The sequence below is a fragment of the Anopheles bellator genome, chromosome 2 (genome assembly GCF_943735745.2).
Source record: "Anopheles bellator chromosome 2, idAnoBellAS_SP24_06.2, whole genome shotgun sequence".
NCBI lineage: Eukaryota > Metazoa > Arthropoda > Insecta > Diptera > Culicidae > Anopheles > Anopheles bellator.
The window spans coordinates 288,670-313,254 of NC_071286.1; the positions used below are offsets into that span (position 1 = coordinate 288,670).

The 24,585-nt window shown below is 49.8% G+C and overlaps 2 protein-coding genes across 2 annotated transcripts; one reads left to right on the top strand and one right to left on the bottom strand.

Annotated features, from left to right (window-relative positions):
• The first annotated feature begins 10,789 nt into the window (after positions 1-10,789).
• Positions 10,790-13,553, top strand: LOC131211438 (uncharacterized). Its single transcript, XM_058204897.1, has 5 exons — positions 10,790-11,575; positions 11,635-11,817; positions 11,960-12,028; positions 13,051-13,137; positions 13,482-13,553. Exons 1-5 carry the CDS (start codon positions 10,790-10,792, stop codon positions 13,551-13,553), a joined length of 1,197 nt encoding a protein of 398 aa, XP_058060880.1.
• Positions 13,554-18,895: 5,342 nt separating this feature from the next.
• On the bottom strand, positions 18,896-20,780 carry LOC131211440 (uncharacterized). Its single transcript, XM_058204899.1, has 7 exons — positions 20,349-20,780; positions 20,011-20,282; positions 19,813-19,951; positions 19,562-19,744; positions 19,418-19,489; positions 19,085-19,171; positions 18,896-19,009 (listed from the first exon to the last, which is right to left on the bottom strand). The coding sequence occupies exons 1-7, from the start codon at positions 20,778-20,780 to the stop codon at positions 18,896-18,898; spliced, it is 1,299 nt and encodes a 432-aa protein (XP_058060882.1).
• Positions 20,781-24,585: the final 3,805 nt, after the last annotated feature.

Here is a 24,585-nt window from a genome sequence, read left to right on the forward strand (position 1 = left end):
CGAACGGCACACGATCGCGTCACTCTTCGATCACTACGGGGCGGCTGCTTGTGGCCGCGTCTTTAGCCGTTATCGATCGATCGGCTCATGGTGGGATGGGATCGGTGATTACGCGGCACGTGGTTGAAGAAGGGATACCGACCGGATATGGGCTCGGCCGGCACGGAGGCGAGCTGCTGCCGCCACTATCGGTTACGATCGACTGTTCCGCTCGCTCGGGAACGAAAGCCACCGAACCCGTCGATGGCGCAACGCTGCCCGCTGTTCTCGGTGGCTTCTGCGGTTAATTTGTGGCGCGCCCGTCCGTGCGAATCCGGAACTGGCTTGCGATCGACTGGGGAGCCGCGCTCGGGTAGCCGGTTTGGCCGGGCGAATTTCACTGCCCGCCGCCGACGACGATGATCGTAATGATAGTCCGAGCGCGCGAGACGAGCGGCGGTGCGCGAAGGAGCTGTGACATGGAACACTATCTGGCGGTGGGCATCGGGTAACACACAGGCGAACGGCACAAGCCTAACGAGGCGCGGCCTAATGGGCGCCCGAAGACGGTACGCCGCCGGCGGCTGGCGCCGGCGGAAGTGCTGCTGTCGCCACCGCACGCCGCGCCTGAAAGAGATCGCGCCGATCGCGAGAAGCAAAACATCGACTGATCAGGTAAAATCGAAATCAGATAAGGCCCCTAATCGCGCTTTAATACAGTGCCGCCAGTGTCGTACATCTTCGGGAATGGCTTTTCGATGTCGTCCAAGGGGCGAAGGAGCCGCCGGCCCCCGGGGACTCGGTGGCCGGTGGGTGTGAATTGACACGGTTTGCCGAGAGCAGCCGAGAGCGGCTTTTTTCGACGTGTTTGAATGAAAAATTGATTTTTAAACCCCGGCGTCAGGGTCGGTTTCGGTTTGACTTTTATTTGATCGGAACCCGGGCTTCGACCGGCGGAACATTTAAATCGTAATGCGTAGGACTTTTTATGGATTCCGTCGCCGCGCGGACGATTGGAACGAAACGAAATATGGCCTTTGTTTTGCGCCCGGTCCGAGGCACATAAATGAGCCGAAATGGATATCAAAGGCTGGCCGGTAAACGGAACGCGCCTCGGTCAGGCGTCGGTATTGAACCGACGAAATCTCTGCAAACCGTTGCACGGTACCCTGTGCTGGAGTCGACACATTCCAATTAAGGCCCCACCGTTGACCGCGTTGACGTTGCTGGATGGTAGAATTATGTGGAGCTATTTTTCAACGACGCACGATCGCTGGCGCCAGAAAATAAAATGCTAATCGCACTTTTGCGCGACGACAGCGCCGGCTCGGTCCGGGCGCGAGAAGAATACAGGGTGTTACAATTTATGAGCGGGACGGTTAATTAAGAGTTTTACGAGAAGCCGCGAATCGGCTGCGGATGGGCGTCGTGTCCTCCGTTATGGCCAGCGGGTCAGCGAAACTCTCCAGTTCCAGGAAAGCCGTCACCGACAAACCGTTTCTGGCAAATTTCGGAACGCCCCAAAAAACGAGAAGCCAACGCGGAATGCAAAACTTCACGGCGCACTAGGCCACAAAAGGAGCACATCGTGCGGCCCACGACCAAATTGATGATATATGGGTTTAGCCTTGTGCGAGGCTTACGTATTGATAGCTCTGTTACGCCGTCGGAGAAGCACCGTGCTGTGCCGAAAAGGGGTTCAAAGAAATCCGGTTCGGCCGTAAAACAAACCGCGATCCGCAGGACGCGATAAAACGGTGAGCAGGCCGACGGGCGTTCGTAATCTGCAACCGATTAAAGTCCGTGACGTGTGCGTGCCACTCGTAGGCGGCCACACTCTGCGGGCGTCCCAAACTGCGCTTCGCGATCATTCTCTTGGCCAACATCTGTAATAATATCGGCCGATCAGCTTAGACCGATCGTTTGCGAGATCGGTACGAGCGAACGGGGCCTTTATGGCTCATGGAGCCGGATAATTGCTTCGTTCATCACTTCATTCATCAAAACCCGCGGCTCCCCGTAAACCTTTGGGGGCCGTTGCGGACGACCCGGAACGCATTCGTTATCGAACGGGCCACAAATTTTGGGATCAAGTCGTTTCGCTGGCCTCGGCCTGAGTTCCGTCGGCGCCGACCGTTCGCGAAAGCTGCCGTCCCGCCGCCGCGTAGCTTCCGGGCGGCGGGGTTTTGGTGGAAAACATAAAATTCGCATAAAATAATAATGAATAAATCAATACCGATCCCGGCGGCCCAGCGGCCCAGGTTCCCGGGCAAACAGCGACCGATCGACATTAGCATTCCTCTTATCACCTGTTAATTAAAGTGTCATCCACAATGTCGGTCGGTCGTTTTGTTTCGGTCGTAAATCGTGCGCCTTATTATGGATGGGCCCGGTCGATCAAGGAGCACGGCGCGCGGCGGGCTGATTCCGGAATTATGGGACCGCGTTTCGGGTGCGCCGAGTTTTTATCGTTTTCGAGCGCGAGCTGCGAGGCGGAGCGCCGCATTTTTGTCGCCGTTTTATGAAGTGCTTATTGGAGGCTTTGCGGCAGACAATCCGCTTCGCCGGTTTCCGATGGCGACCCACTCCGTCCGTCAGCAAATCATTTGTTTGGTCGTTCGTTCATTCGTTTAAATTATACTTTTTACAACCGCCGACCATCAGTGACGTTTTATGGGTCGGGAATGGGCCATTACTTTTAATAATTAGAACAGCCAAAGTGGTCCGGCGGGGGGATGCTGCGCACGTTCTGCGGATACATTCTAGTTTTTGACGCCATGCCCGATAAGCTTCTTGGGCGTCGCGAGCGGTTCGAGAAGCCATGAAAATGAACGGGTTTCAACCAGAAACGATCGTGCTTTCGGCACGGATGAAGAGTAAGATACGCTAATCATCAGTTTAAATAAAAGAGATCAGCTCCGTGAGTTAAGTTTGGCAAATGAATTCACTTTACAGATTAGGGAGGTTCATTTCGAGCTATCGCGTTGCGATATTGGGGCACGCATTGAGTCTATCTACACTTAAATCTACTTCAATTTGGCCAAACCTCGTTATCAGATAACTTCGTTGTCGGTCCCCTGTTTGGGACTAATTGGAAATAATTCGAAACGAGCCTATGAGTCAACAACATTAAGCAGAATATCGAGTTTTTATGCCGTTACAAGAACCAACCAGACCGGAGAGGGGTTTGATAGAGAACCCCGGGGATAATCGCACAAACGGTGCTCCTTCCCGGGGAGTGGCGGACATGCGGACAAATGATGGCGAATGCGGCCGTGTGCTTATTATCACACCTTCGGTCGGCCACGAGTGTTGTCACGATGTGAGATGTAGTGCTAATTAGCAATGATTTATGTCACTAGCAACTCACTAGCGGCCAGCAGCCACCGGGGGCTCCTTTTGCTTTTGACCCCGGTAAGGATCGGGCTGCCCGGGCCGACTCATTGGCTAGCCACGACTTAGGGTGGAGTGACTCTGATTTTTCTGCTTCTATCTTGTCGTCGCCATCCGACGGTGGCCAGCGGGTTGAACTAGCCATTGTACGTGGCGCCATGTGTCTGAATTCGAAGGGCGTGCAATTACAATCGGTCGAAACAAGGACACCATATGCGCCGGGCCGTGCGCGTATCGATCGATCAGCTCGACCCCAGGGCTGACCATTCTGGAGCCGTCGACGGCTATGACGCAGAGGACTTTGAGTCCACAAGTTAGTCATAATTTAGCAGCGGCCGGAGTTGGATAAATTAAATAATCTTCAAAATACCTCACGCCCAAATCCGGTGGTCTGGAAAAATAAATAAGTCTCCAAGTAAATGGGAACGGCAGCGGATTCTTTAATTTGACCACACGCGATACGCGACGTGTTTGTTTTCCGATGGTGGTCATCACTTCCTACGCACCACTTCGCACCCTTCACGGGGCTGTTTGACGTGCACTTCAGGCCCAGTGACTTCCCAGAGAGAGAGAGCGACACGCGCCCGATATGCTCCGGTGGCTGCGACCGGCTCAAGTGTGTGGGGCGGCCAGCATTTCAAGTGATGCCAGACCCGATCGCCGTGTGTGATCGTAACATGCGATGCTTAACGGGCCACGGGCCGTCTTTTGACAACGCAGTCGGCGCGGGGGACGATCCGGTGGCGATCGTTCCGAATGACAACACAAAACGCTGGCCGGTGAGCGGGGATCCGCTCGAAAGGACCACTTCCCTTTTGGGGAGTTTAGTGGCTGCCCTTATATGGCGACGGTAGCGGCCACGGCGGCCGAGGGGGGGGGCCACAGTAGATTGCCAAATTAGCGGAACGATGCACGAAAAAGACGCTAATAAATTTGTCCGCTCCGTAGACGGAACTTTCCAGCGGAGGTGACACTCTCGGTTCTTCTTCTCCGACTCGCAGATCACACCCCGATGGCAAGTGATAAAGAAGTGAGGGAAAAATAAATGGACGGATGCTGTCGAGGAGCGCGTGCGGCGAGTGCATGCAAAGTCCGAGCTAATTAGTGACCTCTGGGCTGGCAAATGCCGGAAAGCTGTGGCGAAATCGTCCCGGCTTTCTGGCTCCTTCCTTTTGCTCGAGTTTAATTGGCCCGTTTTAGGTGTTGGCTCGGCATTAATCTTGGCTCGTAAATAGTGATACAATTAATTGACGGGAACGTGCACCACATTTCAGATAAGCCGCGGCCACACCTCCAGCGGCCGCATAAATAATAAGCAATGGAAGCGCAGTTCGCCCCGGTCACGGTGGGATGCGTTTTATCGGTGACTTCTTGTCCGCCACCCGAGGGTGTGCCTTTCTCACGCTCCGTGAGGTCGAGGAGTCTGGCTTCCGCTGCGCCACGATTGTTTGGCCTGGTTCGATTTCGGACCGTCGGAAAAGGAACCTTTGAATGGATTTTGGCGGTTTTTTTTTGCTCGCGCTGGTAGCCGTTTGTTTTCAAACGATCCTCGCGAACCATCGGAACGGCGGGATAAGGTTACCGTCGCTCGGAGGAAGTCGCCGCTGGACGGAACCGGTGTTGGCTGTTTTTTTAATTAATGGGTTTCTTAAATGTAAATTCATGGCCATAATCGATTTGCATAAATACTTGCACAGTTTGGCCGGGTGAGGTTTGGCGGTTCGAAATCAAAGGACACACACTTTTTTGGACGATCGCGCGTGTTGCGCCGTTGAGAGGAAGTTTGGCTTGGCGCAGTGAAAAATCCGCAGGCCGATCCGCCCGCCTGGCGATCATGAGAGATCGTTTGTAGAACGCGATCCCGGTGGCGAGACTGACAAAGGAGATGAACACATTTTTCGTTGATTATCGCCTTTTTCTCTCCTTTTTGCCTAGATATGGCGCAGGCACAGGCCCCCCACCGAAACCGACCCACGGAAACATCGAAAACCAAAATAAATAAACGACACGGATCGCTTTGACTTCGGTGAGTGATAAAATTTGTTTCCGTTTAGCGCACGGGCTGGGGCGAGTAGCCCGTAGTCCGGCCTGTTGTAGGTCAGACCCGAAAGGCAGGCGCCATGTTTATTTTTTGCCGTTCAAAGGCTCCGCCCGTCGCCCGAGGAGCAAGTCGCGCCGGATAAAAGGCGTCATTGGAAGTTCCCATTAAATGAGAAATTGATGAGACGGATATAAAAGTTACATGCATAAACAAGAGGGCAACACGGAGGTATACATTTCAGCCACGGTTCAGATTATAGTTTTTGGAAAATGGGCTGAGCTTCACCGACCGGGTTTAAGATACGATTCCGGGGAGATATTTAGGTAACTTTACCCAAGGATGGCAAATGCTCAAACAAATTCGTATCAGTAAAAGAAGTTAACTAAAATGGCACTCAAGCTCTTGTGGCGTGATATTTTCTGTGGCGAGTTTCAAGTTCCTTTCAAACTTATCGTGATTGTCCAGTTTGGAAATAAATTCTACAGCAGCACAGTATATAATTTGCTAATCAGCGCCGTAATCAGCACGGACACATTTGCAAGGACCATCGCTGTGCAGGACGGCAAGGCAAGAAACAATGGTGCACTTGAAACGAAGAGCAGAGAGGCGCGACGAGAAGGTGGTCCTTAAATTTCTCTGGCCGTCCTCTGAATTCTGAAGCGTAAAAAACGAAAACAAAAAAGGCACAAAACACAAAAGGTTCGCATCGGTGCATCGAAATCTCATTCCGCCCTCCGGCCCATGGCTCGGGAAGGCGTCGGGCGTGACGGGCGAGGTGTGGCGTTTGTACCTGGCGATGCTCTGGCCGATGTTGCCTGCTGATGCTGTGGCCGCAGGGCTTATGTCTGTTCGCCGTCGATCCGCGCCGATCAGCAACGATCTTTGGCTTTCAGTTTCGTTCCTTGAATTCCTCCCGGTTCCGACTCCTTTACGACACAAGGAGGTGGTAAGGTATTGTGTAAACAGTTTGCTGGCGCCCAAACGGTCGCCTCTCGTCGGCGCGCTCTGCAGGAAGTTACCTCTTTCTGTGACCGTCGATGTCGACTGGCGTCTGCCATTTCTTTACCTGGCTGCACCTCTGGCACCTGCCCCCTTACCAGCCTCTAACCCTTGGCACCGAATTTGGGTTCGCCCGAATGAAATAATGTAGCACGAGCGAAGAACGCGCGTTCATCTTGGCGCTCTTGGCGCAGGCGACAAATGGGAACGGGAGGGAATGTGCTGGCCAAGAACGGCCGAGAAAAATAATGGAACTGAAGGAGAAGGCACGGCGCGAAGAAGCAGCACGTAGCGTGGAGGAGAAAAGTGAGGATCAGTTTCATGCGCGGCGGTGGTAGCTGGCCAGATCCAATGATCCGCTTTTTCGTTAACCATCTTCCGAGAGGTGTTGGTTCTAGAGTTCAGAGAACTCGCCGGTTGGCACCTTGACGGGACCGAGGCCACCTCCCGTCGCCGTTTGCGCCGTTGCGTAAACCACCATCCGATCGATCGGTTGCTGCAGCGAAATAGTCAAACAAAACTCGGATTTTGACGGCCATCAATGGGGAGCTCTATTATGGCGCGCCAATCAAGAACTGGCCGGGGTGTGGGGTAAGTGGCTCGGCAGGGGATGGGTTTATATGCCTCATAAACATATTCGCTGGCACAAACGAGTGTATGTGGCCACCACCAGGCCGCAGCAAAATATGGACCGATTGTGTTTGCAATGACCGATCTTTAATTTCCTCCCTTTTGTTGATCTTGATTCTGCGGCTTCGGTACAATGATGTGAAACGCATCCATTGTTGGGCTGCCAGGCAAACCATTACCCGGGGACATTATGGAACTTGTTTGCAGTTTCTGTCGGTTCACCTGAATCCGAAAACCCCTACCAAAATGCGAGAACGAGATCTTCTCGAAGGGGAGGACCAAAGAGAGCATTTTAAACCATTCACCCGGGGGCCTAATCGCGTATTAACGACACAACTTACCAGCTTCAGCCACTTTAGTGGCAGTGTCCGATAACTAGGGAACTATTTTGAACGATCACCATGGGCTCGATCGAGAATCGCAAACTTCATACACTACTTTTCACTAACTCCGAGAGTTTCGTTGGATGTTTTACGGTGCCTGTTTCGTGTTTAGAAAATAAAATATTTAGATCGACCTTTGCTTTGGCACTTAAGTTCCCAAACAACGCACACACCTCGAAGAAGCCACTCGACAACAGAAGCACTTCAGATATTTTCGCCGCGAACACGATGCACTTTGATCCGATCCGTATTTTTCACATTTTATACGCTCGCAGCTGTGATCTGTTCCATCGTTCACTTGCGGTCCGAAATAACCGGAAGGAAAACTGCCCGGTTGGAAACGATAAGGCGGAAAATTTGCGATTGATTTTCCTCAACTTGAACAACGAACGAACAAAACCGAACTGAAACGAACAAAACCGAAACTGAACCGAACTCTCATTTTCCAACCTGACTTTCGAACCTGACTTTGGTGTTGGTGTTGGTGAGTGAATCTGACTTTGAATTAAAAAATAACTGAATAAAACGAAATTGAAAATATACAAAATTTAATTTAAATAAAACAGTAAAACTAATTTTATATTAAAATCAAATTTTTTTTTTATTTGAATAAATAATCACATAAAATGAGTGTTTTTTTTATTTGGCAGGTTGCTAATATGAAAACAAGATAGTTTGCGATACGAAAAAATTATGCACGGTTTTGGGAACGTTGTTTTTCATGGTATTTGATTTCATTATTTTCTCCATCGATGGCTCATTTAAATAAAAAATATACACTTAATTTAGTTCAAGTTTGTGCGAATTTGAATAATGATTACGCGCAACGATAAATCATCATCATTTAATACGAAGATTAATATTTAGTAATAATATAATACAATTACAGCAGTGTAGTGCACATAAAATGTTGAATTTAATCAAAACACCTGCAAAGAAAACCAAAACGTTGAAAAAACTCCACAGATTCCGAATATGTCCGCCTATGCAATTCGAATTTCCCATAGTTCGTAGGGGCCAACGACTTCGCCCGCAAAAACACACCGTTACAGAAAAATGTTCGGCAGTTTGTAGGCGGAGAAGAATAACTCAATGAAATGGAGTCAATTAAATTATGCACCGCAATGATGCCCCGAAAACGGTAATTATTGTGAGCGCATTAGCTTGTCGACCTCAACCCGCAAATCCCGATTCCCGAAGTTTCGTATTTTGACCAACCGGCGAAGGTCACCTCTTCACGAAGGTGTCGCACCGAGAAAACGCTACCCATAAACCTGTTCTCGCCCTGGAGGGCTGTTCTAACGCTGAAAGGGTTCAATCGCGGGGCCGTCAGCTCGGCGGAAATGATGAAGCGTAAACAAACAAACGGACCGACGATGGGCGACGGAAATGGGCAAAGAAAAAATCCGAATCGAACGATCGACGAACGCCAGCGCGTGCTAGAGTTTGCCGGCCGGCCACAAGCAGATCCCCGTGGCCAGGGCACTTCCTGCCCCGTCTCGCGCCCCTTCCCACGTCGTGGCCGCAGGTTTCGGAGTCGTAAAACGGTTCCGGGGCGTAAAAAGTGGTTCGCTGAAGTCTCTGTTTACTTTCCCAGCGGACGCTCGAAGCAGACAAGATTGTCACTTGCCTACGCGCCCACGTCAGTCGGGGGTGTTGGTGTCGACGGAAAAGGTGTTGCGTTGCCAAGTGGCCTTCGCAAATGGGTCAGCATCGGGGCGAGAATTAAAATGCCACAAAAGGGTTTCTACGACGCAGACAGTGCAGAATGTTCCAGGCTGACGAGCGCAAAGCCCGCGCGGAATGGAGATCATGTTTGGCATAAGCATTAAAACGTTAATATGTTGTCAGTGCCACCGCCGCGCCACGGCCGCCGGCCGCCGCCCGCCGCCGGTTCCGATCGTTCTGTAAACATTTTTTCGATGAATGAAATATGAACAGCCCGAGCGCGCGACGGCCGCCAACGTGTGTATGAATGAAGCCGCATTTATGCAAACCGGAGCCCCAGTCGGAAGGAAAAGTCCGACGACCACGCGACCACGCGCTGCTTCACCCCGTTCACGGCTGTCGTTTCATTCATGAAAAATGGCGCTCTCTTGGGCCGTCTCTCTCGCCGTTTGTCTCTGTTTCTGCGCCGGGCCGGTTCCAGCGAGCAGCTCATCGATTGGCCGTTAAGCATTAATGAGACGTAAATCAATGGAACCGCGCGCGCTGTGAAATCGGCCGATTGCGCTTGCGCCAGCTGATGCGAAGAGCGCGCGTAAGTTGCGCTGCGCAACACACTCTGTTGCCCACACGGCCACGGCGTTCGATGACCAGTTTTGCACTTCGATTTTCTGTTTTTGGCCTCATCCCCGCCAACCCGCTTGTGTTTCCTAAGGCCAAACATAAACACTGCACGGTCGGGTGGAGATTTACCAATAATCGAAGAAGGTTGGTTTTACTTTAAAACGCTTCCTAAGAGTAGTTATGAACTTGTACGAGCGGAGGGGAGGCGTTTGTGAGAGAGTTTTTATAGTCCTTTCGATAGTTTCGATATTTTCAACGGAGTTACTCCACGCTCCTTCTCAAACGTCGCGATTCGGATACACAAATGACCATCCCACGCGCACACCTGTTTTGAATTAGACCGAACACTCGTGTCGCGGAGGCATTTTGTCTGCCATTTGCTCTCCGATCGTACTGAGAGATGAGATAATTGAACGTTCCAAAGATTTTTTACCTTACTATTAGAAAAAAAACCAACAGAATTAGGCAGAACAAACTGCGTCCCGGAGCAACGGAAAGGTTTGTGAAACATTTCAAACTTCGAACCGAAAGTTTCCTCATTGCACGAAATATTTCGTACCATGAAGAAACGGAGCGCGCAAGTTGAACGCAATAGTAAATGCGAGATAGCAAGCACGAATTGGTGCGCGGGAGAAAGAGATAGCTTTACACGAAGCTTGAGCTTTCAAAACATAGAAAGCTTTCGGGCTTTAGGAAAATCCGATAAATATGTTTGTTTACAACATATTAAAATAAAAATATAAGGTGAATGTTTACAAAAATAGTTCTCTGTTAGCATCGAGGAAGATGTACCAAATGCTGCACTACGGGGCAATTGAATGTAGTTACGGCCGACACTTGGAAAGGACAAATGAGACTGATTAAAATTTCAGACCACTTTGTCCTGCGACCCTCACAAAGATAGGCATCCCGATATGTGACGGTTGTGGCGCTGTTTCGGCGGTCGGTAAATTAGGTTCCGGGCACATCCTGAGGCTGATTAGCCTCGGACATTAATCGCGCATTAGTCTTGAGCTGACAGTGGATGTGTTTGGGCGCTGGGTCTCACGCGTATCCGTGGGGGAAAATGGGAAACATGAAAGCGAAAAGTGGTAATCGTGAGCTGTTCGGTTCGCTGCTGCGATTTCCGAAACGGGACGTGTTTGATTGCGTCCCGCTGCACTATCTGGTGCTGAAGCTGAGTGGCATGGGCTGCATCACGCCCCGGGCTTGGGTCCGAAATGGAACTACCATGACGACGCCGCTGGATGTTGGGCTGTTTGTGGGGAACCTGGCGCTGGCTGTGTCCATGATGCTTTACGGGACGTTCACCACTCAGCGGCCTGCGAATTCGTCCATCATGCTCATTGGACTGAAGCTGGTAAACATCACCTGTTACGCCTCGACCATCTACGGGCTCATCAGTTGCTTTATCAATCGCCACGAGATCTGGAAGTTCTACAATGCAGCTCACGCAATCGACAAGACGCTCGAGGAGCTTGGCCAGCGGACAAACTTTAACCACAGCTTTGTGGCGTTTCTCGCGTATTACGTCTTCGCCACGGCCTCCTGCTGGCTGCTGATCGCCGTGCTGTACCGTGGCAACATGACCGGCATGTTGCTGCTCAACTTCGGCTACTCCTACTTTAGCCTCACCACGTTCCACATCGTCAGCATAACCTGTCTGACGGTGGTATGGTTGCGAAACATGCGCCTGAATGAGGCCTTCCGGAAGCAGTTCTCGCTGGATGTGAGTGGCATCGAAACTCCGACACTTGCAGTGCACGGCTCGGCGCAAATGCAGGTGCTGCGACAAATCATGCAGACCTTTGACCAAATCTGCGATCTGGCCGACAACGGAAGCTTCTACTACGGCATACAGGTACTGGGGGTGTCAGTGCCAGCCTCTGCCAGTGTCTTTCGATGCGTTTTCTGTTCCAGATCATGGTCAGCATTGCCGGATCATTTATGTTTCTACTGTTTTACACATTCGCCATCACGCTCGTTGTGCGCTCCGTGCTGCCATTCGAGAGCGTATTCTACGCGGGACCCTTAATGTCTTACGCGATGTTTGCCTACAACATACTGATCGTTGCCTTTCTGGGGAACGCCCTAAAGCAGCAGGTAATGAAATCGACAACCAGCGAAAAAAAGGGTTGAAATGCCTGCGGGTGGATTTATTTAGAGTGGAAGAAAAAATCCGATGCCCCCGGGACGCAAAAAAAAGCACCACCCTCATACAGGGCCTGTTCTGACTCTTCCACAGGGCAAACTGACGGCGATGCTGATCGACAGGGCCATCAATTCGACAAATAACGCAGAAATAATCGAGATGGTATCGGGGTCGTTGCCGTGCGGGTCTCGTTGTTTGGCATGCCGCTTAATGTAACCGATAAATTTTCCACGTCCACGCAATGCACCACTTTGCGGGACAGGGTGGCGGCGGCCCTTGCACTGGATGCACATGCACTTGCGATGGAGGCGGTGGGCCGTGTAGACACTGTGCTCCTTTCATGCGGTGTCCTTTCCAATCGCTCCCCTCTTTTTCGTCCACCGACCCGCCGTCGGCTTGTTTGTATGTTTTAAATTCGTTAGTTAGATTTGCTTCAGTTTGGTTCGTTAAAGCAGAAAGCCCCGTAACGAGAAGCCCTTTAGCGCGCGCGCGTGTGTTCCCGACCCCTGGCCGCCCGTTCGGTGGTGTGGTATAAAATTCTATTTTGTGCTCAGCATGACGTACACGCGCCAAGGATCGGCGGCGCTTTTTATGTTTTCCACTCCGTGCGCTTTTGACGAAACATTTGTCCCGCGATTTGTTGCTGTCGCGCGCCTCACACAGCGACACTTGATCATGCACGCCATTGTTGGAACCTGCACACACCAGGGGGCACTGCACCGCAGCCTGTGGTCCTAAAAAGGGCAGTTGACCGGGCGACCGAACCGAGGATGTGAAACGGACGAGTAAGGACACGCTTTCCGGTTCATCCAATCTTGACACCGATTGCGAGTCGCATCAATTACATTGTTAACCCTGTGCGAATCAATTTGATCTTTTCGAACCAGAGCCTGCTGTGGTGTGCGTCCGTGTCCGTGTGTCCGTGTGCGTTAGTTTTGCTGATGTGTTTCGATTCTCCGCCTGACGATTGTTTGTTTTCGTGTGCGCCTTGCCGTTTGCGTTACGCTGATGTACACTTCTGGATGGATGCGTCCACAAACTCTGCGCTAACACAAATAAATATTGTCTTTGCTCTCTCTCTTGTGGGATACGGGACATGTGCAACCAACGCGGGTTGCTACGATTGGAATCTTGCTCGCCTGCTGATGCTGGCCTGATGCTGGCGCTTATCGTGCTGCTGGCAGTTGCGATTGTTTTTGATGCAGTTGGGCCATCGATCACCGTTGATAACGTGCGGCCTGTTTCCGTTCGACTGGACTCTCATTTTTTCGGTAAGTTTTCCGGTTTCGCGAGCGCCATGTTTGTCCACAGTTTTTTGTTGCTTGTTGTTGCTTAAAAACAAAGCAAAGCCATGTTAGTAATGTACGGGAAATTCGAACGTTTCAATTATTTTTATGGATGAGCTGTTTAGAACAGTTTGACGTGTTTTTATTCCGTATAAAAATGGCACATAAAACAACCAGCAAAATATGACTGATGTATGTGCCAAGGGTGGCTGTTGATAATTTAGCATGGAGCTGTGGTACGATTTGGGTGGTACTACAAAATATCATCTTTTCTATGTGAGTTTTAAACGCCAAATTAATACACATTTCCTTCGATTTGCTCATTCTAGATACTTTCTACGGCCGCTACTTACATCATCATTTTGCTGCAATTTGAAAGTACCGGGACCGCGATGGGTTAGTTGAGCTGACACTCAAATTAGTATACTTAAATGTGGCCATTTTTGTACCATTCGCAATCCTGTTCAATACTGTGGAATTAGTATCTGAACTAGTTAAATCGGCTTGCCCTCTTACAGAGCATAATAAATAAACCCATGCTGACGACGTACCGTTGGAATAAGATCATTCTATAGCTTCGTTACACAAAAGCATTCGAACATCGGAGGCAAACTGTGCTCTAGTGCTGCTCGGGAAGAAAAAGCCCTAAATAACCGGAAGGAGTTCTTCATGCAGGTTGTGAAACGTGACATGTGTTCCGTCATTCTGTCTCCGGCTTGTGTTTCTCGAATTCATTTTGCCCCGAACTCTCCTCCTCGGTAGCTCAAACCCGAGCCCGACTGGCCACGATGCTCGTCGTTGTCGCCGCGGGCAAGAAAAAACATCCCTTTGTGCCCCGTCTTGTGGGGCGGTCTTTTGTACGATTTCGGTGGAACACTGTCTGTCGGAAGATGCTGCCGCCCTCAATGGCTTTCGGATTTCCACCACAAACGCCCAAAACTGACAAAGAACCGGATGTTCTAGCGAAAGCATCTGCGATCGTCGAAGGTGAATGAAAAGGAGTAATTATCGGATACCGCGAAGCTGTGGTAACAAACCGGAGAGAGAAACTGCATCAGACAAATTTTGACATCCTGGACTAATTAGTTAACATGTTGCCGTCGAATGTTTTCTCATTTTCGAGCTGATTACAATAGTTTTGGAATTAAAATGGCTTCCAGGCAACATGCTGTCGTTTTGTTCATTTTCCGATGGCTATGGTTTTACTTTTATAAAACTGTTTCATTAATATTTAGCAATGGAAATTTAGTTAAAATGCTTTGAGAAAGCACAAAAAGGCCTATCCACTGGATAACAAACTAATAAGCACGGAAACGTTGCGACCTTTCACTTCGTTAATCGAAAAAGAACACTCTTTTCTACACTTCCATCTCTCAAGAAAGTGTTAAGCAGCGTACCAGACGCTTCTCTGAACAATCCTTACGGGCAGCCACCGTAACGTTTATAAATATTTGCATTTTAAACGAACTGGGAATATGTGTGTGTAATCCTATTATTTTTTTCCGTCGTCGACACGATCGGAACAGGACGATCGGATTGCCTCGGTGGCTAGTCAATTTCAGCAGTTAATGACTTTAGCAAGGCCTTGTCTTGTTTCTTCTCGTTTGCGGGGTTTGTTTTAGCAACCGTCGGTCAATGTCCAACGTCCCAAGCGGTATGCTAGTTTGTATTATAATCGTATTGGCAGTCGGGTTGTTGGGTGTGCAGAGCCCGTAGAGTTCCTGGCGGCTGTCGAAGAGCACTGTTGCTCGGTAAACGCTAACGGGTCTGCCTGTGATGTTCGAATAATCAGCTGTGTCTTTGGATTCTGGACTTGCTGGGGTCGAAACGGCCAGTTGATTTGATTCAATTAAACGGCCCCAAGTTTGCTCCACTGGGCTTGGGTCAACACTTCATTATCGGCCTGGCTTCGCTCAACTTCTATCGCACAGGACTTTGCATTTCGGAACACGGAGGGAGAGACAGAGAGAGAGCGAAGGACAGAGTTGGTGATTTGTATGTTGTTTGTATTGTTAAGTGAGATTGTGTTGAGGTTCAATAATGCCATCGTGAAAGGCTCATCAGCAATGCTCGACTCTGCCGAATTCGCTCGGTCGGCCAGGCCTTAATCTAATGCGTCCGATTTGGGTTAGTTTTCGGTATTTAGTTGCTGAATGTTAGAGCGTGGTGGCCTTTTAGTGGGCAACTGAGAAGTTTGTGCAGTTTTAGGATATTTTTCGTTTTGCAGCAACCTCAACACGGCACAAAACGCAATACACGAAATCGAGTTGATTCGATTCATGGAACCTAGAACTTTACCAGTTTTGTTGAACGTTAACGATTGGTCGCGAGTTTCTGATGCCCCTCTGGTGACCAATGCCAATGCTGGTGAAGAATCCAGCTCGGCAATTTTGGCTAGCGTTTCCCTATAAAAGGGGACAGCGTCGATATATCGGCGTAATTAATGGACTAATTGGCTACAGCTACATGCGCTTCGAATATTAAATCCTATTACTCGTGGGTTTCGGGCTTCGTCCATTGCAACATTGCAGCATACATCGGTGGTGCCACGTTGGCCGACGTGGTAATTTTAATTAGATTCTCGCTCTGCTCGATCACGATTTGTTGGGCTAGGGGCTGCATTGAGTGCATCAAAGTTCTAGATCCACTGGTTTATGAGCAAACGTGTCCCAGTGTGAACGGTGGGATGATGGATTCATACATGCACCTAACAGAAAAGCGTCAGTAATCAATGTCGTTTAGACCCAAGACGCAGATTAAAAAATTCAATAATGATTCTGGGCATTTGTTGAATGTAACCAAGTTTGAACACTAATCAGTTTAGTTTTATATTGGTTCTCACAAGCACCGGGAACAGAATATCGGAAATGGCAGTTTATGTTTCATAACAGATATTTTTGTTTTATATTTACTTGCGAACTGACGAACGAAAGTTTTCTATGAGTACCATCCGAGCGACGTCTCGTGCCGGAAAGGATCGGGTGGATCTGGTGGATCTGGTGGATAATGGAATAAACAAATTAATTCATTTGCCTTCCACCCATCGGCTGGCCAGTGTGTCGGAAATGGTTTTCTCCCAAATGGCCATCAAGATAAGACAATTGAGTGTCTATCGGCTGACGTCGGCAACGGGCACTCTTCAAATGCGGCCAGGGGACTATCACGTAATTCATTTTCGTACCAAGGGCAGGGAGTTTATCGAATGCTCGGAGCGTTTAGCAAAGTTTTCTTTGGACAAACAGGTTCCATGTTCTTGCGGTGGTAGAAAATATATTTGTAGTTCTTTTGGGTTTCATTTAGGGTCGGCCGGTTCGGGAAGTGGTCAGTCTGGCAAAAAGTTTGCCGAACGGTGGCCAGTGTTGATGGTTATTGTTGTTTGTTGCTCTAATCCACGTTGTAAGCAAGCAGACTACTAATTGCCATTAGTAGTCTGCACAATGCATCATCCAAGGGCTCCGGAGAATTCGGAAGCCATGCTTTCCTCGTGAGCAGTAGACGGAAATAGTTTGGCCACGGTAGGAATCCCGTTGTAGCTGCGGGGAAATCGATTTAGAGGAGAGCAAATTGCTTCAGCATGATAGCCTTGGCTAATCATAAGTTTTCAATTTCGGACGTTTATGGTTCATGTTTTCTTTCGGTAAGAACTGAAAGTCGGTTGCTAAAAATTAATGTGAACGTACGCGAAATATGCTTTATTGGCCGTTGGATAGTGTGAAAAAACTGTCTCATTCACGGCAAAAATGACACGGACAGGAGGGTTCTTTTCAGGTTGATGATACTGATATGATTTATCACCGTTTTATATTTTTCTTGCCCGTGTACGTGGTTGCCTTTCGGAAAGCTGCCTTTCTGTCGCCATTAATCCTAGTCTTAATTTTTGAATGCTCTGTCCATGAAGCATTATTAAACCGAAGATAATCCGTCCCAACGTAATTTATTGATTCTCCGTGTGGCCCGGGCATCGAATGGGGCGTTCTCTATTTATGACAGGCATTGTTATAACGTCAATTGAAAGTTTTTGTGCTGTATTTCAATAAATGACCCGGTTTTCATTGCGATTTCATTACCTTCATTAATATTTTATGAAGGAATTTTATGAATAAGCTTTTAGGGTAATTCCGTTGTTTTGTTGGATTACATTTAAGCCCGTTAGCCCCATCCATCGGAGTTGATTAAATTGTTAATGTGGAAACACTATTTTGATGACCGAATTTGGTGACGGTCGGCGGCAAATCGTGCATACAAAATGTAGCTCCAACGGAGGAAGTTAGAACATTATTTTTATATAGTTTTGTCAGCTTTATTGGAATGGAACGGAGGTGTGGAAAGGGATTTCGGCCGCAGTCAAAACTTCGATTCTAATTACTGATTTGGTTACACGGCTCTGCGAACGCTCTAGTCGGCCGTGAGCGTTGCCAACGGTGTTGCCGTTGATAGAGCAGTTATCTAGCAACCTTTGCTGCTCTCCATGCAGACACAAAATGTAATTTGCTTCCTGCTCGTATCCGATAATGCAATCATAGTTTGGAACTACTGAGGCGTGAGTCTGGACGGGTTGTCCTGCAGTGGAAGTGCAGTTAAGGAAGGTGCAAAACTCGAGAAATTTGATATGCGCCAATGAATTCTCTTTATGTGTGGCCTGTTCTTTTCCTGGCCATTGTTGGGCCATGCGTTGCCCTTTGCAGAGTGGCGTACGTGATGTGCTCGGCCTGCTGTGCTGTTGTCTGGAAATGCAGTGCGGTCGAGAGCATTGGTGCCATGCGTGTCGTCTATTTCCCGAGGGCCGTAATGAGGCGATGAGTCTGAGGCAGTGGGTCACCCCGGGATCAGGCCGGGTCCTCTGCGAGACGCTTTCTTCGTGCCGGACGTGAGTGGTGTGCGAAAGTGCCGGTAAATAAAATGCATTTGTTTCGCCGGGCAAAGTCGATCGTCCTGATCCCGGGCGCCAACTGGGACTTTTGACCGTAACTTGGGCGTAAGTTCACCTTTTAGCTCTTCTAACCTTCCCGCAGGGTGGCCATCGTAAGCCGGGACCGAGCCGAGTTTGCTCAACAGCGGAGAAAGGAAATTAAAGTTTTGGCCGGCTTTGAAGATGGAGACGCCCACTTTACGGGAAGTTGGTTTCAGATGGTTTGTCGTCGTCGTCGTCCGGTGTCGAACATGCTGATGCACTCGTGCATTCCCGCATACTTAGTACTTTATGAGTTATAATGAGCGGAAGGGAAAAACATTCCCCTCCGTTCGATTCTCCCTCACGGAGAAGGTCGTTCCGTCGTCAAGTTTCTGCCGCGTTTGGGCTGAGAAGGGTGGGGTCAGAGGCCAGTGTCAAAGCGATTTCGGTTAGGGCAGGGTTGGTTCGTACGCGAAATGCATCGCAATCAGGAACGCCAGCGTGCCGGAAGCTTGTGGCCTGCTCAGAATCCGGAAGATGCGCTCACTTTCCATGCCGGTCCTCATCTTAATAATATATGGTGTCGATGACGATGTAATTAGGTGTGATGTAGCTGCGGTCTCATTTGTTCCAACATTCGGTGGTCGCTGGTCACGTGCCATCCGACTCCTCACGAAGCAGTTTACGGGCGCAGAGTTGTGAAAATGTGATAAAACGGAGCATCCAGATTTGCATAACCTGTGTTATTAACTTGTGGTACTGAAATATGACTCGAATGCACTAAAACACAACGAAAGCGGCAGGTATTGGATGAAACGCAAAGTACTCATCCCTTTCTAGCTTCCGGGCGCCCTAAGGGCCGTGATTTTCTTCGTAATACTGCACAATGGCGCTGATGAAAAATTTCGGCACGACCAACTCAAACTGGATCAGGATGACACTGTACGTGGCCAGGGCCGAGATTAGCTGAAACGAAGCGAAACCGCAGCGTTGTGCGAACCTGAGACTTGTGTTCGAGAGTGGACGCCTGGCTTGACTTACGGAAAGAGCGAGTGTCCAGTCGAAGCAGAAAAGTCCGCACGATACGACCGGCCGTTGGTGTTGCAGATGGCGTGAGAAAAGCATCAGCTAGGCGAAGTAGGCGCGTGTTAGGAAGAAGAGAAAATATCATTAGCAAGGAAGGACAGGCAGGACGGACAGTTTGATTGTCTCGCGTGGATAGTTTGGAAGTTGGTCCGTGGCGCGTCCGTACGGGGTTCACGGTCGATCGGGACCGCTTTATTGATGTGGTCGTGGACAAAAAATGTAAGCGGATTATGACCCATAATCAGTGTGGTATCACCCGGATCCTAGGCCCGCTTGGTTGCGACTCACCCTCTCGACGATGGCCGGTGTCTTCGATGATTGATTTATAGCTTTATGAGCGAGGACTGCAATCTGTTTGCCCTGTGAAAAGATATAAAGCATCGTACGGCGTGTCACTGGCGTGTGGTGTAAGTGGCATGGCCATAACCCCACCTCGTTCTTCAGATCGCTGCCGAGTTTGATGATCAAGAGAAAGTGGAGGGCAAACAGCACCGTGGGTAGCGTGTAGATAATGGAAAGCACGGTCAGAATCGGGGCCTCGTTCGAGAGCTTATTGCTTAGCGTGAGGATCGCGAACACTGCGGCCGTTATCAGCGTGGCGCAGAAGAACATGGGCTGCCATCGAAAGAAACACAGAGGTTATGTTGGGTCGGTGGTTCCGGAACGAGCTAATCGATCATCACCTGCCACGCAAAGAGCATACAAAACATGCGAATCGAGTCACAGAGCAGAGTGTAGATTTCGACGAGGCCCTGTATACGTTCTTGCATTTCCGGGCACGACCATCGCGGGCCAGACGCTTGTTGCTCGAGGAACATGACACTAGAATCGATGGATGGTTACTGTCGTGTTCGACGACGGAACGGAGGCCCGGAACTCACCGGAACTGGCGGCTGAATGCCTGAAGGCGTGTTCGAAAGTTGTACAGACCGGCGATGAACGTCGTCACCGCGATTATTTGCACCGTTCGAATGATGTAGAAGTACAGGTACATGAACTTGACGGGCGAAGGTTTCTCAAGTTGGATCAACGATGACTCAACGATCGAATCGAACACGATGAGTGAAACGTTGGCGATGCAGGTGGCCAGCAGGAGCGCCACGGAGCCGAAATGTAGCTGGGTGTGCGGGATTTCACCGAACCATTTTTGGAACTTGCAACGAAAGCCCCTGTCCGTTAGTTTTAGTGACATGACGGAGAAATGTTCGAAAACAATTACCAAACAATCGGCGCTCTCGACCAGGTGAACCATTTTCACAAACTTCTTGCGACACAGCAGCGCCAGCAGGGACGACGAGGAGCAGCTGAATCCGCCGATCAACTGGAGCACCAAGCTCACCAGGCCTATGATACGTGACATCGGACTGTTCAGCATCATGGAGGGCCACTGGGCGAACAGCATTTGGAGGAAAAACGCTTGCCACAGGGCAAAAATTACAACGTCCATAAATTTCACTTCCGATTTCAGCGACCCGGCGCCGGAAACGGGGTTGTTGTTGACACTGGCACCGTGCCGGGGCACCCTCGTAATGGCCGGAATTCGATATACGGTGAAAGGCAACAGGCCGCAAAACTTCTGCAACAGAACGCAGGGTCGCGATGCGTCGTAGAAACTCTCGATATTAAACCAATATTTTAGCAGAGGTGACATTCTGTGAAATTCGCTCCGAGGCACACACACGCGCGCACGGTCGTAAACCGGAGGAAATAATCGGGAATCTGGGGACACTGAGACGGCGACGGCGAGCTCCGGGCTAGATTGTCGTTTGCGCACCGCACAATAAAAATAGGGGCAGCTCCGGCTGTGGCCAAGATACGGGGGGCCAGCGAAATCAATCACACATGGAGGCGCATGGTGGCCCACTCCTCGCTGGAAAGCAGTACGGAACCCGGGGGCCAGGAAAAACACGTGTCGCAGCGTCAGGAACAATCGGCTGGCGGAGCGCAACTGAACTGGGGGACGGAAACGGAATCCGCATAAACCAGACAGACACAGAAAAGCGGAGCGTTTCCAAAGTGCGAAGGGACATTTCGCAACGTTGTCGATTTGGGTGTGGAAAGATAAACACAACCGGGCGGGTGTTTACTGCGGGCCATAATGTTTATCTTCCCCCGGCCCGCGCCGCCCCCTCGGCTTCCGAACGAGTGGCAGGAATTTTCATCTATAAATATTGTACGACAGTATTTTCTATCTGAAGGATTCTGAAGTCTTAACTACGAAATTCCCTCAGCAGCGATACACATTGTAGTGCTCGCTGGTGGAATTACGCGAAACAATTGTTTTGCTTTTGAGGTCTCTGTGGTTCGCCTTGCCGCTAAGCGGCACTACCGGATTACTGGACCGGGCGACCGGGAAAAGGCAGAGTTTGTCAGTGTGCAAGTTTATGAATATTTACTGCAAACTGAGGGAGTGCCGAACGACCGGACATGATCTTGCACAGGCAATTGAATAAAGAATGGTATTTATTCAGCAAACAAAATGGGTCGTAAAATGCGCTGTCGACAGGGACACGCTCGTCAAAACGAGTGCCGGGTCCGGGTTTCTTGGTCCACGTCGCAATCTCGAGCGCCGGGAGGACGAGCCACAGGATCAGAACTCGCTCGCTGTGTGGAGAGATCGAGTCAAATGGTTGAATAAAACAGAAACTTCACTAATTTGTCGGTGCTCTCTCGCACACAATGGTGGCCTCGGGCGTGTGAGGGGCACCGGACGGATCGGTGACAGTGATGGAGCCCTGCCCTGCCCTGCCACGTTTACCGATGGAACTGTGTCGAGCCGGAGCAAGTGCTGCCTGCCCTGGTCCAGTAAGGGGCGAAAGGACTGCTGACTGCCAAGTGGCTGACTTGGAATGCACCGTGCGCACAGCATCAGCCCGGCAACACGGCACGGCACTGACGGGCGATAATTTATTTAAATTGGAACAAAAAGAAAATGTTATTCTCAGCCGGACGGAGAGCGTAATGACGTTAAATCATTTTAAAACTGGCACCCGTCGGCGGGCTGTCCAGGAAGTTGGAACTTTGAGTGGGTCGGCAAATTAGTCGCCCGTCGGGATGCAGTTTTTTCCGAGGGGATTAGAACGGACGGCGGCTCGGACGATGGCTTCAATTTCCATCTGCCATTTTTCGTTCATTACGGCTGCGGTCGAATGGCGGCGCCGCCATGTAATGGCTGCCGGTCCGGACTGGAATTAAAAGCGATTCCGAGCTGACGAGCGTAAAGTTTTTCGATAAGCAGATCGGCGGAGTAAAATAAATGTTTTACGTGACAAGCGTTTATTTCGGGCGCAAAATATGAGCCCTCAGCCCGGTTCCAACGAGAGGGATCCACCCCACTCACCCGCCCTGTAAAGGGTCTCGATATTTTGTTTCCTGTGAGGGTGTAATATTTTGCCAGAAACTTTACCGGGGCTACGGCATTACGGCCGGAACGGGGCCGGGGTTTCGCCTGCAGCGTGTTTGCTAATCCAGCGGGGAGTTTAATAGATAGCCGGTCGGAGGTCTCGAACCGCATCGGGCCCTGTTTGCTGTGGCGATGGGTTGAATTTAATTTTGTAAAATCATAAATTTCGACACAAATACACTACAACCAGACACCTTTACACAGGCACCGACCGGGGACGATATCTTTTATTTGGCCATCGGAGACCGCTGCTCGAAAGCCCACAATAACATCGAACGGGTGAGGTGTAGCTGTTAAAACCGTGGGTTTATTTGAAGCAGGTATTCAAATTAGTCCAAAAATTGCCCACAGAACAGAACGCTCAGATTCGGAGGAGCAAAGAGCGCCCCAAAACAGGTTCGTATGTGCTCCAGAAGGTAGAAACTCATTTCCAGAAGCCACCTGCAACCGAACAAGGCGCGATGGGTGGTCTTTGAGCTAAATAAAGCGAGTTCATGTTTGGTCTCAAAATTAATGGCGGGTTGGTAAGCAGACGAAATATGGATTGCCAGGTGGCTTATGAACGAACTTCTAGTCTTCAATTCTCCACTAGTTCGTGCTTCTTATTATCAATTGATAATTGATAGCGTGCTGCATTTATACACTTATGAGATGGGAACATAATTGGGCCGTTACTAAAAGTTTAAATCTGAATAGAAATGGACGTTGTTTGGAATGTTGGCTTTAATAGGTAAGATTCCGAGAAAAAATGAAAACCAGTCGTACCTTACCCGGCTAATCAAAATTCGTTACAGCGTTTCTTTACTCCGAGGTTGAGGCTTCAGTTCGCGTGTGCTAGCTTTTGTCGAAATCCTAGAATCGTAACCGTTCGTGAAAGAAAATGTACCGCAATGGAGTTTCGGCGCAACGGGGCGTTTTTGGTTTTAATTTTTCATTTGATTTCCAAGAGTTTTGTCTTCATCAAAAGGACGTGTGCATGTTTGTAAAGGACTTGGCGAAAGGGGACGCTTGAAGCGAATGGCGGCACATACGAATAGGATATACCGGTTTTATAAATTAAAATGGTATTACAACAGAACCGGCAAACGACCGGAGCAGCGAAAGAAGAACTCATTTTGACACAATCTTGTTGAATGCATGCAAATTGAGCTTAAGGATAATAAAATGTATTATATCTGCGAAAATGGTAAATTTAGAAGCTTTCACAGTAGAAAACATGCCGTGCTCAGTAGGCCCTGGACAAAGAATACTGATCGGACGGAGGACCAAAGAGGACTATGGGCGCGAATCACCCAGCAAGCAGTGCGCATGCGCTTTCCGGCTGCGAAGAGGACACAACCACGCACTTCGGGGCTGCTGGAAATGAATGAAAGCGGAACCCTCGCTTTTTGGCCGACCATTTCGAGCAGTTCGTGTGGTCCTGCGTACAGCCAGTTCAGCTAACGGACTTTGTTGTCACTCGGCCCCTTAACCGGCGCTTTGTATAAAGGGAAGGATACGAGTGATACGCCCGACGGTACCGTTCATTGATTCATTGGCGTAGGTCGTTAGGTTGCCCGGGAAGAGTGAATGGAGTCGCCGGAACCGGGACGCACCTTCCTCTTAACATACACACTAATGCTCGCTTCGTTCAATAGCAGCGCACAAGTTTGGGTTTAAGTCGGTGGTTTGGTAGTTAATTCGATCGTATAAAAGACGACAAAAAAAGGGCTTCCCCTTCCGGCGGAAGCATGGGGTTTGCGCTGTGGCATAGCTCTAAGCAAACCGACCGGGAGGGAAAGTGGACCGCGGTTTGCTCGGGAAATTTCCGGACCACAAGGAGGAACCGTGGCGCCAACGTTTGTAGACACCGTCGTCAATCGTTCACTTTCGCAACCCACATGATCCGGGAAGCAGCGCGAATCGCAAAGCTGCCTCGCACGGCGTGCCGTGACCGTTTTGACTAAAAACGACTGATTTTGGCTCGTGCGTGCTAAGTAAACGAAGCTCCGGGGGGCAGCATGTGACGTTGTTTGCACGGTGCCCGAGCTGCCCGGAGAACGGTCACAGCGAG